Here is a 14,880-nt window from a genome sequence, read left to right on the forward strand (position 1 = left end):
AGTCCAATCTCAACGCTGTGAAGACTTCCTCCTCCCTCATGTGGTACCCTTCCTGCAGGCTCATCCTGACATGACCCTCCAGCATGACAATGTCACCAGCCATACTGCTCGTTCTGTGCGTGATTTCCTGCAAGACAGGAATGTCAGTGTTCTGTCATGGCCAGCGAAGAGCCCGGATCTCAATCCCATTGAGCACGTCTGGGACCTGTTGGATCGGAGGGTGAGGGCTAGAGCCATTCCCCCCAGAAATGTCCAGGAACTTGCAGGTGCCTTGGTGGAAGAGTAGGGTAACATCAAACAGCAAGAACTGGCAAATCTGGAGAAGTCCATGAGGAGGAGATGCACTGCAGTACTTATTGCAGCTGGTGGCCACACCAGATACTGACTGTTACTTTTTATTTTGACCCCCCCCCCCCCCCTTGTCTGTGAAACCTGTTCAGTTTATGTCTCAGTTGTTGAACATTATGTTCATACAAATATTTACATATGTTAAGTTTGCTGAAAATAAACGCAGTTGACAGTGAGAGGACGTTTCTTTTTTTTGCTGAGTTTAGGTACTCCTATGTGCTTAATTGAGTTATTATTGTAACTTTAGTTCTACAAACGTTGGGCTATATGTTTTGATTTTTAATACATTGTAAGGCTGCATGATGCGACTCTAATGATGATTTGAAAAAAGTCTCTTGAAAGGCATGAGCTCTGCTTAGTTTTTTTGCGCAGGCTGTACACACTCCAATAGTCTTCCATTCACAATTTGACAAGCACTTGATATTGCCTCTAATTTCACGGTGGCATCCCCTTTGTGGCTGTAATGCACCCTAAACAAATCCATTCCTTTTGCGGCCCGGAGTGCTGCGTTGTGCCCTTCTCCCTGAGTGTGCTGCCCAATCCGAAGCATTTCTCACTCGCACGGTTCTCCATCACCTGATCGGGTCTTTCTCATAGGCTATAAATTAAGACAGGCACATCTGGGACACAACTGCCCGCGTCCTCATCCAATTCCGAAGTGCATATTGAAGATATTGGAAGAACTGTCCAAAATGTACTTTTCATCAGCCAACAAGATGAGTAGGCCTAACGAACAGCAAAAGCACTAGCCTATGTCAATCCACTGTCCCCCATAGTACAAAAGTCAACCTATTCTGTGCAAGATATAAGTATTTGTTATATATGCCAGTTAGGCTCTACAACCCTTGTAAAGCGGCTTAATCTGCTTAATTCTAAGAAGTTATTTGACCACCTTAGTTGTGCTACATACCTTGTTAGAACAGTCTGGCCTAATGGGCTATGATTCAAACAAGTGACAAAGAAAAAGGCAGTGTTTCTTATGCTGGGCATCATTCTCAAGTGATAATATATAATTCACAAGTGATAGGATAATATTATCACCCATCAGACTACACTTGTTTAATCTTGTCTTCACATATACTAAATAATATGTCACTTTTGATTTATAAGGGACCATTATCAAGCACCTGAATCGAAACAGTCAGCGTGAAAAATGCATGTCATCTATGTACTTAAATAGCGAATGGAGGATGCTTTTCCCTGTTTCTTTTTTCTTCCTGCCAGCCAGGTAGGCTGTACTCCTGTTGTAAATATAAGTAATGTGCTTAATATTAGGAAAGCTGAGAGATAAATATGGCCTAGTCTATAGAAAACTGATGGGATAGAAATGTTCCGCAACATGAGCTCATGGGCTCTCATTAATTGTTTGATTTTATATTTTCAAATACATTTGCATTGATCGTGGACTATAGGTCTCATGGTTACTCCAGACACTTGAACAGGCCCTCATCCCCGTCATTCACAGGAGAAAGAGGTTATGCGGAAGGAGATCAGGGTTCCTTGTGAGAATCCGGTGACGAGTGTCTAATCTGCCTTTGCCATTGATACTATTGGCCAACGTACAATCGCTGGATAATAAAGTGGACAAACTAAAAGCACCTATATCCTACCAACTTGACATTAAAAGCTGTAATCTTATGTTTCACTGAGTCGTGGCTGAACGACGACATGAAAAACATAGAGCTGGCGGGTTTTACACTGTACCGGCAGGATAGAACATCAGCCTCTGGTAATACAAGGGGTGGCGGTCTATGTATATTTGTAAACAACAGCTGGTGCACGATATCTAAGGAAGACTCAAGGTTTTACTCTACCTCAGGCGTGCATCTCATGATAAGTTGTAGACCACACTATCTACCTAGAGAGTTTATCATATTCTTCGTAGCTGTCTGTTTACCACCACAGACTGATGCTGGAACTAATACTGCACTCAACGAGCTGTATACGGCCACAAGCAAACAGGAAAATGCTCTTCCAGAGGCAGCGCTCCTAGTGGCCGGGGACTTTAATGCAGGGAAACTTACATTTGTTTTACCTAATTTCAACCAGCATGTTAAATGTGCAACCAGAGGGAAAAAACTCTGGACCACCTTAACTCCAGACACACATGCACATCTCTCCCTTGCCCTCCATTTGGCAAATCTGACCATATTTATATCCTCCTGATTCCTGCTTACAAGCTAAAATTAAGCAGGTCTATAAATTAATTAAGCACCAGGTCTATAAAAAAAGTGGTCAGATGACGCAGATGCTAAGCTACACGACTGTTTTGCTAGCACAGACTGAAATATGTTCCGGGTTTCTTCCCATGGCATTGAGGAGTCATTGGCTTCATCAGTAAGTGCTTTGAAAGGCTGGTCATGGCTCACAACACCATTATCCCAGAAATCTTAGACCCATCTCCAATTTGCATACCGCCACGTGAAGAGGGCACGACAACACCTTTTCCCCCTCAGGAGACTGAAAAGATTTGGCATGGATCCCCAGATCCTCAAGAAGTTCTACAGCTGCACCATCGAGAGCATCCTGACTGTTTGCATCACTGTCTGTTATGGCAACTGCTTGGCATCTGTCCGTAAGGTAGGCGTACGGCCCAGTACATCACTGGGGCCAAGCCTCCTGACATCCAGGACCTCTATACAAGGCGGTGTCAGAGGAAGTCCCAAAAAATCAAAGACACCAGTCACCTAAGTCATAGACTGTTCTCTCTGCTACCGCATTACAACCGGTACCGGAGAGTCAAGTTTGGGACCTTAACAGCTTCTACGCCCAAGCCATAATACTGCTGAACGATTAATGAAATTAACACTTGGACTATTTACATTGACCCCCCCCTCCCCCTTCCTTTTACACTGCTGCTACCCTCTGTTTATCTATGCATAGTCACTTTATAAATTACCTCTACTAACCTGTACCCCCACACATTGGCTCGATACCGCCTGTATATAGCCTCGTTATGTCATTTTCTTTTACTTTTTGAATTTAAATGTACATTTTTGTTAATATTTTCTTAACCAAAAATGCAGTTCAATAAATGGAGTTAAGGGCCTTGTAAGTAAGCATTTCACGGTAAGGTCTACACCTTTTTTGTATTCGCATGTGACAAATAAAATTTGAAATGATTTTAGAGGGACAATAGTGCTGAGTGCCAGGCAGTTAGTAAGTTTGGTAGGCTACTAATGACCATCATCAGTTCTTGGAGAAGCCTAATTACCGCGACTAAACGGTCATGTAGAATTTGACTGCCTTCCTGACTTGTGACCGCCGGTGTGGCGGTAATACGGTCACCACAACAGCCCTAACTTAAACTAACGTAGCCTGTTTTTTACTTGCATTATTCTTTCCCTGACAAACCAGGCATGTAGGAAGACATTCTTAGACCTCAAACAAGCGAGTCATCTGCAAATCACGTATTTTAAACTACTCATACAAATTATTCAATGACTAAGACAAGAATGTATTGAATGAAGTTGTTGCTCAATGCACATGTTTCATTTGGTTGACCTATAGTACATACCTTACAAGTTATGTACTTACAAGTACAAGTCATGTGGACAACTTTACTGCAATTGATACACCCAAGTACATCCTAATGAAAATAGCAGTGAAAAATCTACCGATAGAGGCACTGTTGTACATTTAATGTATGGATACTCGGACTGTCTTTTTGTCTCTCTTTCACTCCCACGCACACAGACCTTCCCTGTTCTTCTCCTTTCTTTCTGAAAACTCATCTTGGAATAGTTTTCATTCCCAAATACATGCGAACTACAGGAGATACCAGGCCTCCTAAAATTCCCACTCACACCAGCTCGCCCATCTCTCTCCACCAAACACCTGTTACTCAACACTTCCCTCTTCCTCACCTGACCCACCCACCCCACCTCCAGGTCTAAGAAGTTTATAGACTTTATAGAGGGCTGCCTGGTGAAGACGTACACCAGCCGGCCAACCACAGAGCAGCTCCTGAAGCACTCGTTCATCCGGGACCAGCCCACGGAGCGCCAGGTCCGCATCCAGCTCAAAGACCACATCGACCGCACACGCAAGAAGAGGGGCGAGAAGGGTGAGCGAGGGAAGGGCTGGCCTGGGCCCGACTGAGGCCTGTTTGGGTTGGGCATGAGATATTGTGTTTTGCACATGTCTGTGTGCATAGTGGTTGGAGGGTTGAGGTTGACTGAGAAGATTGGGTGGATTATTGTCATTATATGTACATACAGATAACGGCCAAAATAAAGGAAGCACCAAAATAGTGTCTTTAATAGGTCATTGGGCCACAACAGCTTCAATGCGCCTTGGCATAGATTCTACAAGTGTCTGCAATTCTATTGGAGGGATGCGATGTCATTCTTCCACAAGAAATTCCATAATTTGGTGTTTTGTTGAGGGTGGTGGAAAATGCTGTCTCGGGCACTGCTCCAAAGTGTTAATTTGGGTTGAGATCTGGTGACTGAGACACAACCACACACCCTTTAAACCCCCTGCGGTCCTTTAAGGCTCTTCTTTCAAAGTCACTGACATCTCTTCTAGCCATAGTAGCCAAAATAATGGGCAACTGGGCATTTTTATACATGACTAATCATGATGGGATTTTAATTGCTTAATTAACTCAGGAACCACACCTGTGTTGATGCACCTGCTTTCAATATACTTTGTATCCCTCATTTACTCATGTGTTTCCTTTTTGGCAGTTACCTAGTATGTTTTCACTACTATATGATATACTTTCTCATTTCTGTTAATTCTTTCTCTCACTCCCTTTGTCTCAGAGGAGACAGAGTATGAATACAGTGGCAGTGATGAGGAGGATGAGAACCGTGGGGAAGACAGGGAGTCCAGGTAACACAACACTACCCATATAACATTACTACCCCCGTAATATAATAATATAGTGTCCTGAGATTAATGACACAATCTCCTGATTCTCTACTATGATCTCTCATCACCTCATCCTGCTATATTCCTCCATATCTAAATCCTCCTTTCTAACCCTTCCACCTCTCTCTCATCCAGTACCTCCATCCTGAATGTGCCGGGTGAGTCGACGTTGAGGCGGGACTTCTTGCGTCTTCAGCAAGAGAACAAGGAGCGCTCGGAGGCTCTGAAGAGACAGCAGGCCCAGCTGGCTGCCCAGCGTAGAGATCCAGAGGAACACAAGAGACAGCTGCTGCACGACCGACAGAAACGCATCGAGGAGCAGAAAGAACAGCGCCGCCGCCTGGAAGAGGTAATACACACATACTCACTCATACACACACACACACACACACACACACTACTTCTCCACTTTATTTGTGCATTATGTAAACCAAATTGAACAGGTTTCATTATTTATTTGAGGCTAAATTGATTTTATTGATGTATTATATTAAGTTAAAATAAGTGTTAATTCAGTATTGTTGTAATTGTCATTATTATATATAAATAAATAAATAAATATAGGCCGATTAATCGGTATCGGCTTTTTTTGGTCTCCAATAATCGGTATCGGTGTTGAAAAATCACAATCGGTCAACCTCGTGTGTGTGTGTGTGTATATATATACATACATACATACATACATACATACATACATACATACATACATACATACACACACACACACACACAGTGGGGCAAAAAAGTATTTAGTCAGCCACCAATTGTGCAAGTTCTCCCACTTAAAAAGATGAGAGAGGCCTGTAATTTTCATCATAGGTACACTTCAACTATGACAGACAAAATGAGAGAGAAAAAAATCCATAAAATCACATTATGGTGGAAAATAAGTATTTGGTCAATAACAAAAGTTTATCTCAATACTTTGCCAACAAAGGGTATATATAACAATGACAGAGGTCAAAAGTTTTCTATAAGTCTTCACAAGGTTTTCACACACTGTTGCTGGTATTTTGTCCCATTCCTCCATGCAGATCTCCTCTAGAGCAGTGATGTTTTGGGGCAGTTGCTGGGCAACACAGACTTTAAACTCTCTCCAAAAAAATTCTATGGGGTTGAGATCTGGAGACTGGCTAGGCCACTCCAGGAACTTGAAATGCTTCTTACGAAGCCACTCCTTCGTTGCCTGGGCGGTGTGTTTGGGATCACTGTCATGCTGAAAGACCCAGCCACGTTTCATATTCAATGCCCTTGCTGATGGAAGGAGGTTTTCACTCAAAATCACGGTACATGGCCCCATTCATTCTTTCCTTTACACGGATCAGTCATCCTGGTCCCTTTGCAGAAAAACAGCCGCAGAGCATGATGTTTCCACCCCCATGCTTCACAGTAGGTATGGTGTTCTTTGGATGCAACTCAGCATTCTTTGTCCTCCAAACACGACGAGTTGAGTTTTTACCAAAAAGTTATATTTTGGTTTCATCTGACCATATGACATTCTCCCAATCTTCTTCTGGATCATCCAAATGCTCTCTAGCAAACTTCAGACGGGCCTGGACATGTACTGGCTTAAGCAAGGGGACACGTCTGGCACTGCAGGATTTGAGTCCCTGTCGGCGTAGTGTGTTACTGATGGTAGGCTTTGTTACTTTGGTCCCAGCTCTCTGCAGGTCATTCACTAGGTCCCCCCGTGTGGTTTTGGGATTTTTGCTCACCGTTCTTGTGATCATTTTGACCCCACGGGGTGAGATCTTGCGTGGAGCCCCAGATCGAGGGAGATTATCAGTGGGTCTTGTATGTCTTCCATTTCCTAATAATTGCTCCCAGAGTTGATTTCTTCAAACCAAACTGCTTACCTATTGCAGATTCAGTCTTTCCCAGCCTGGTGCAGGTCTACAATTTTGTTTCTGGTGTCCTTTGACAGCTTTTTGGTCTTGGCCATAGTGAAGTTTGGAGTGTGACTGTTTGAGGTTGTGGACAGGTGTCTTTTATACTGATAACAAGTTCAAACAGGTGCCATTAATACAGGCAACGAGTGGAGGACAGAGGAGCCTCTTAAAGAAGTTACAGGTCTGTGAGAGCCAGAAATCTTGCTTGTTTGTAGGTGACCAAATACTTATTTTCCACCATAATTTGCAAATAAATTCATAAAAAATCCTACAATGTGATTTTCTGGATTTTTTTCTCATTTTGTCTGTCATAGTTGAAGTGTATCTATTATGAAAATTACAGTCCTCTCTCATCTTTTTAAGTGGGAGAACTTGCACAATTGGTGGCTGACTAAATACTTTTTTGCCCCACTGTGTGTGTGTGTATATATATATATATATATATATATATATATATATATATATATATATATATATATATATATATATATATATACACACACACACACACACACACACACACACACACACACACACACACACACACACACAAGAGGTTGACCGATTGTGATTTTTCAACACCGATACCGATTATTGGAGACCAAAAAAAGCCGATACCGATTAATCGGCCTATATTTATTTATTTATTTATTTATTTATTTATTTATATATAATAATGACAATTACAACAATACTGAATTAACACTTATTTTAAATTAATATAATACATCAATAAAATCAATTTAGCCTCAAATAAATAATGAAACCTGTTCAATTTGGTTTACATAATGCAAAAATAAAGTGGAGAAGAAGAAAGTAAAAGTGCAATATGTGCCATGTAAGAAAGCTCAGAACATGAGAACATAGGAAAGCTGGTGGTTCCTTTTAACATGAGTCTTCAATATTCCCAGGTAAGAAGTTTAAAGGTTGTAGTTATTATAGGACTATTTCTCTCTATACCATTTGTATTTCATATACCTTTGACTATTGGATGTTCTTATCGGCACTTTAGTATTGCCAGTGTAACAGAATAGCTTCCGTCCCTCTCCTCGCTCGAACCAGGAACACAACGACAACAGCCACCCTCGAAGCAGCGTTACCCATGCAGAGCAAGGGGAACAACTACTCCAAGTCTCAGAGCGAGTGACGTTTGAAACGCTATTAGCGTGCACCCCGCTAACTAGCTAGCCATTTCACATTGGTGACACAAGCCTAATCTCTGAAGTTGATAGGCTTGAAGTCATAAACAGCACAATGCTTGACGCACAGCGAAGAGCTGCTGGCAAAACGCACGAAAATGCTGTTTGAATGAATGCTTACGAGCCTGCTGGTGCCTACCACTGCTCAGACTGCTCTCTCAAATCATAGACTTAGTTATAACATAATAACACACAGAAATAAGAGCATTAATATGGTCGAATCCGGAAACTATCATCTCGAAAACAAGACGTTTATTCTTTCAGTGAAATACGGAACCGTTCCGTATTTTATCTAAAGGATGGCATCCATTTGTCGAAATACTCATGTTACATTGCACAACCTTAAATGTTTTGTCATAATTACGTAAAATTCTGGCAAATTAGGCTGCCCAAACTGTAGCATATACCCTGACTCTGTGTGCAATGAATGCAAGAAAAGTGACACAATTTCACCTGGTTAATATTGCCTGCTAACCTGGATTTCTTTTAGCTAAATATGCAGGTTTAAAAATATATACTTCTGTGCATTGATTTTAAGAAAGGCATTGATGTTTATGGTTAGGAACACATTGGAGCAACGATACACACCGCATCGATTATATGCAACGCTAGATAAACTAGTAATATCATCAACAATGTGTAGTTAACTAGTGATTATGATTGATTGTTTTTTATAAGTTAAGTTTAATGCTAGCTAGCAACTTACCTTGGCTTCTACTGCATTCGCGTAACAGGCAATCTCCTCGTGGAGTGCAGTGAGAGGCAGGTGGTTAGAGCGTTGGACTAGTTAACTGTAAGGTTGCAACATTGAATCCCCCGAGCTGACAAGGTGAAAATCTGTCGTTCTGCCCCTGAACGAAGCAGTTAACCCATCGTTCCTAGGTCGTCATTGATAATAAGAATGTGTTCTTAACTGACTTGCCTAGTTAAATAAAGGATAAATAAAGGTGTAAAAAAAAAAAAAAAAACGGCCGAATTGGTGTCCAAAAATTCCGATTTCCAATTGTTATATGAACTTGAAATCGTCCCTAATTAATCGGCCGACCTCTAATACACACACACACACACACACACACACACACACACACACACACACACACACACACACACACATACACATATATATATATATATACACACACATATACACACACTCACTGACAACCTTATCAACTGCAGTTTGTGTTCTTTAGCTTGCTTAATCAAACCATGTTTTTACCCTTTGAGGTAAAACCTGTGACCAACATGGTTCAGCTGACTTGATCCCACCTTACAAAGAATGAATCATCACAAGCCTTTTATCTAGCTATTTATGTCACTCCAAGTTAAGGCTTTCACAGTAGACAGGTTTACTGGGATTGTACTAAGCTGTTATGTACATTACCACTGTTTAGGGAGATACCGTAATACAGCAGGATATGAAGCTTGCTAAAATTGGCAAGTTGGTAACACCAACGGTTTGACGATATCTATAATACATTTTTTATTAATGATAATTATGAATAATTGCACAATTTCTGTGCCAATTAAAATACTTCCACTGGATTTAAATCTCAATTAATGTTGGATTACCTGCATACAGTGTGGAGTAGATGGGAATTGATTATCACAAGGTCAGGAAGCAACTTAGCGTCAGGGAGAGAACTAAAAATGATAGCTCAATATTGTCTCGAGATTGTTAATCATTAATTCTCAACAACAAAAGAGAAGACGGACATTTAAATGTAAAACGTGTCATTAGCAAGTTCTATCTTAATTCTAAGAGGCATCCTCTCTTAAGGGAGTTGTTTTAATAGGGAGTGTCTTTTCAGAAGGCGGCTTAACTATTCAGGGTGATAACAATTAAAAGAACAACTGGCCAATTGTTTGAATCAGGGAGCTGTGCGGTCTCAGCAGAGGAGCAGGGCTGCAGTGGCTGTTGGTAACGGGGGCTGGCAGTGACTCACAACTAACATGCTCTTTCTCTCTTTCACACTCGCTCACTCTTTTGCTCTCTCGGTGTCTCTCGCTCTTTTCTTTTGCTCTCTCTCTCTCGCTCTCTTTACTTTTGCTCTCTCTCGCTCACCATTTCCTCTCTCTTTCTTTCCATTTCCACTCGCGGTGGAGGGGGAAAAAAACTAAAGGTTTATGCAAGGCATCCATTATAACCACAACTAATGTAAAAAAAAAATGTGGCCTCAACACAAATTTCTCTCTCCTGTCATCCCTCTCAGCAACAGAGAAAAGAGCGAGAGATGGTGAGACAGCAAGAAAAGGGCCCCCATCGGAGACTTGACGATATACGGAGGGAGGAGGATAGGAGGCTGGCTGAGAGGGAGCAGGTAACCAACCACGAGAAGCACAGGAGCACAATCAGCCAATTGGGGAGAGGTGTGGGTGTAGCCTACTCTGCAGCCTACTGCAAGCCATTCTAGCTGTGGAATGTCCGTGTGCTGGTTGCCATGGCAGCCGGGATCTAAATTAGTGTGTTTTCTGTGCAAGAGCTCAGTTTCTGCTGCTCTGTTTCCGCTCTACCTCTACCACACAGTGACTGGCATTATATCACAGTCAACCTACGTTTTATAATCTACTCTCCTAGTCTTCTTTTCTCCAACCTCTCCTACCATGGCCCGTTTCTTCACAATAACTAACCTGCATCTAGTACTGATAGACGTGATGCCTATATGGAACTGTATTGTAGTCTTTACAGTATATATTCAATAGAAAATAGCTAATACCATTTTAGCTTTTAGTGTGAATGTATAACTTTAAAGCCACGACAAATCACTAGGGCTGTATACTAACTAGTGTATGACAGTCATAAATCCCCCCCCCCCCCCCCTCTACATCGTGGTCTATTTATATCTATCCTCTTCTCCATTGTCTTTCCCTCTTCACCCCTCCTCCACCTCTCTTCAGGAGTTCATAAGACATAAGTTAGAGGAGGAACAGCGGCAGTTAGAAATCCTTCAGCAGCAGCTGCTTCAGGAGCAGGCACTGCTCATGGTAACTCTCTTCCTTCCTTTATCCTGCAGTCACCTCCTCTCCTCAGCCCTAGTCTACCCCTACCTCTGCCTGCAGGGCTTACCTTACCCTCCTCCTCCTACTGGCACTTCACACCTCTCACCACTAGAGGCATCAAACACTCCATGTTCTGTATGTTGCTTTTTACTTGATGAGAACGTTTCTTGAGAGAACTGGAGAATCAGCCCTTGTCTATGTATACCCTGCATGATGTCCCCATCGTTGTATGTGGGATTGTGTCTGTTTTGGGGGCATGTCAAAGCGTTGTGTATTGTGTACTAGCCATGCTCAGTCCTTAGTAAGTCTGCTTTGACCGTATCATGGTGTGTGTGCAGGAGTACAAACGTAAGCAGCTGGAGGAGCAGAGGCAGTCTGAGCGTCTGCAGAGGCAGCTGCAGCAGGAGCATGCCTACCTGGTGTCTCTGCAGCAGCAGCAACAGGACAAGAAGCCCCAGCCCCTATACCACTACAGCAAGAACCTGGAGCCCAACAACAAGCCCGCCTGGGCCCGAGAGGTACAATAACCACACAGACAGGAACAGTGGAACATGCTCTTACTTCCTTAGATAACCCTAGGAACCACACCATTCATTACATAGTGTTTTATAACCTGGAGTAATACCAGTGGAATACATTTAGCGATTTCCCTGTAACAAGCTAGCATATACAAGCAGTTATGTAGTATCACCTTAGGTGTCATCTTTTTTTCCTGAAAGTTAGTCTGAATCGACATCTCTGTGTGATATGCTCTCTTCCTCCCTCTCCCTGTCTCCTGTCCCCCGTCTTTGCCTCCCTTTCCTTCTCTCCCTTTGTCTCAGGTGGAGGAGCGCAGTAAGCTCAACAGGCAGGGCTCACCCAAAATCTGCACCACTGTCTCTGACACTGCCATCCAATCACGCTCCGACTCCATCAGCCAATCCGGAGGGGGCCAGGCTACTCAGACCCCGCCTATGCAGCGGCCTGTTGAACCTCAGGGGGGACAGGGCAAGGTGTGTTGGTGTTCATCTGGAAATGTATTAGTCAGTGTGTACTTTATTTGTATGTTTTCCCGTGTTACAACATTGCAGACATTTTGGTCAAATACTGGTTTAGCACAGTGGCGACTGCGTTGTCTTTCTTTCTTGAGCTGCATTACCCCTTGTCTAATAATGCTTCTTTGAACTTTATTTATTTCCAGTCTTATTTACCTTCCTTTTCTCCCTTCTCCTCCTGGACCCACCCTCTCCCCTTCTTATTGCTTTCATATTGTTTTATTGCCATTTCATAAAATGGCAAAAAGCCCTCTATTCCCCAACTTAAAACATACACAATCCTCAATCCTCAACATGCACAATCCTGTCCCACTCTATCCTGCCTGCTCTCACTGCCTTACCCTTCCCGCTCCTCCACCTTCACACTCCCTTCCCTCCTTCCTCACCGCTGCCCCCTTGCAGTTCCAGATGGCCCACTTGGTTCCGCTGAAGCCCTACGCTGCCCCTGTCCCCCGCTCCCAGTCCCTGTGTGACCAGCCCACTAAGACCATGTCCGCCTTCCCCACCCAGGACCTATCCCCGACCCCCCCCCCCCGCCCTGTCCACTCCAGGGAGCTGGTCCGACAGAACTCCGACCCCACCTCCGAGAGCCCCGCCCCACAGCCTCGCACAAGGGAGGACCGCGGCCCCTGGATCCGCCTGCCAGAGATGGAGCAGCCGCCCAAGGTCAGAGACCACCTGCTGGGTTTTAGTCTTTAGATGTTGACTAAAGACAGCGCTCCAGACTAAAATTTTCCCTGGTGGCGCTTGTGCCACTACATTTTTCAGTTGGTGGCACCAGCCCAGGATTTGGTCACACCAATTTTTCACAGCGTTATGTAATACAGTGCTTTGCGAAAGTATTCGGCCCCCTTGAACTTTGTGACCTTTTGCCACATTTCAGGCTTCAAACATAAAGATATAAAACTGTATTTTTTTTGTGAAGAATCAACAACAAGTGGGACACAATCATGAAGTGGAACGACATTTATTGGATATTTCATACTTTTTTAACAAATCAAAAACTGAAAAATTGGGCGTGCAAAATTATTCTGCCCCCTTAAGTTAATACTTTGTAGCGCCACATTTTGCTGCGATTACAGCTGTAAGTCGCTTGGGGTATGTCTCTATCAGTTTTGCACATCGAGAGACTGAATTTTTTTCCCATTCCTCCTTGCAAAACAGCTCGAGCTCAGTGAGGTTGGATGGAGAGCATTTGTGAACAGCAGTTTTCAGTTCTTTCCACAGATTCTCGATTGGATTCAGGTCTGGACTTTGACTTGGCCATTCTAACACCTGGATATGTTTATTTTTGAACCAATCCATTGTAGATTTTGCTTTATGTTTTGGATCATTGTCTTGTTGGAAGACAAATCTCTGTCCCAGTCTCAGGTCTTTTGCAGACTCCATCAGGTTTTCTTCCAGAATGGTCCTGTATTTGGCTCCATCCATCTTCCCATCAATTTTAACCATCTTCCCTGTCCCTGCTGAAGAAAAGCAGGCCCAAACCATGATGCTGCCACCACCATGTTTGACAGTGGGGATGGTGTGTTCAGCTGTGTTGCTTTTACGCCAAACATAACGTTTTGCATTGTTGCCAAAAAGTTCAATTTTGGTTTCATCTGACCAGAGCACCTTCTTCCACATGTTTGGTGTGTCTCCCAGGTGGCTTGTGGCAAACTTTAACCAACACTTTTTATGGATATCTTTAAGAAATGGCTTTCTTCTTGCCACTCTTCCATAAAGGCCAGATTTGTGCAATATACAACTGATTGTTGTCCTATGGACAGAGTCTCCCACCTCAGCTGTAGATCTCTGCAGTTCATCCAGAGTGATCATGGGCCTCTTGGCTGCATCTCTGATCAGTCTTCTCCTTGTATGAGCTGAAAGTTTAGAGGGACGGCCAGGTCTTGGTAGATTTGCAGTGGTCTGATACTCCTTCCATTTCAATAGTATCGCTTGCACAGTGCTCCTTGGGATGTTTAAAGCTTGGGAAATCTTTTTGTATCCAAATCCGGCTTTAAACTTCTTCACAACAGTATCTCGGACCTGCCTGGTGTGTTCCTTGTTCTTCATGATGCTCTCTGCGCTTTTAACGGACCTCTGAGACTATCACAGTGCAGGTGCATTTATACCGAGACTTGATTACACACAGGTGGATTGTATTTATCATCATTAGTCATTTAGGTCAACATTGGATCATTCAGAGAACCTCACTGAACTTCTGGAGAGAGTTTGCTGCACTGAAAGTAAAGGGGCTGAATAATTTTGCACGCCCAATTTTTCAGTTTTTGATTTGTTAAAAAAGTTTGAAATATCCAATAAATGTCGTTCCACTTCATGATTGTGTCCCACTTGTTGTTGATTCTTCACAAAAAAATAGTTTTATATCTTTATGTTTGAAGCCTGAAATGTGGCAAAAGTTCGCAAAGTTCAAGGGGGCCGAATACTTTCACAAGGCACTGTATATATCTTTTGATCATCTTATAAAGTCACTCTCAGTGCGTTATTTAAGTGTAATAGACTACTGAGACAGTATTCAATAAATACTTT

General features: G+C 42.9%; 1 protein-coding gene across 5 annotated transcripts in view; it reads left to right on the plus strand.

Moving 5' to 3' along the window:
* The window catches only part of LOC139423040 (misshapen-like kinase 1), a 33,176-nt gene that overhangs the window by 10,079 nt on the left and 8,217 nt on the right, over positions 1 to 14,880 (plus strand). For 2 of the 5 annotated variants that reach the window (XM_071174627.1, XM_071174629.1), the window contains exons 9-16: positions 4,239 to 4,414; positions 5,118 to 5,187; positions 5,362 to 5,575; positions 10,528 to 10,635; positions 11,213 to 11,299; positions 11,653 to 11,832; positions 12,136 to 12,306; positions 12,751 to 13,014. In XM_071174627.1, the coding sequence (XP_071030728.1) occupies positions 4,239 to 4,414; positions 5,118 to 5,187; positions 5,362 to 5,575; positions 10,528 to 10,635; positions 11,213 to 11,299; positions 11,653 to 11,832; positions 12,136 to 12,306; positions 12,751 to 13,014 (1,270 nt within the window). The remainder of the gene's footprint in view (positions 1 to 4,238; positions 4,415 to 5,117; positions 5,188 to 5,361; positions 5,576 to 10,527; positions 10,636 to 11,212; positions 11,300 to 11,652; positions 11,833 to 12,135; positions 12,307 to 12,750; positions 13,015 to 14,880) is intronic. The other 3 variants (XM_071174632.1, XM_071174630.1, XM_071174631.1) reach the window with 2 other exon arrangements.

This window comes from Oncorhynchus clarkii, chromosome 12 (genome assembly GCF_045791955.1).
Source record: "Oncorhynchus clarkii lewisi isolate Uvic-CL-2024 chromosome 12, UVic_Ocla_1.0, whole genome shotgun sequence".
Taxonomy (NCBI): domain Eukaryota; kingdom Metazoa; phylum Chordata; class Actinopteri; order Salmoniformes; family Salmonidae; genus Oncorhynchus; species Oncorhynchus clarkii.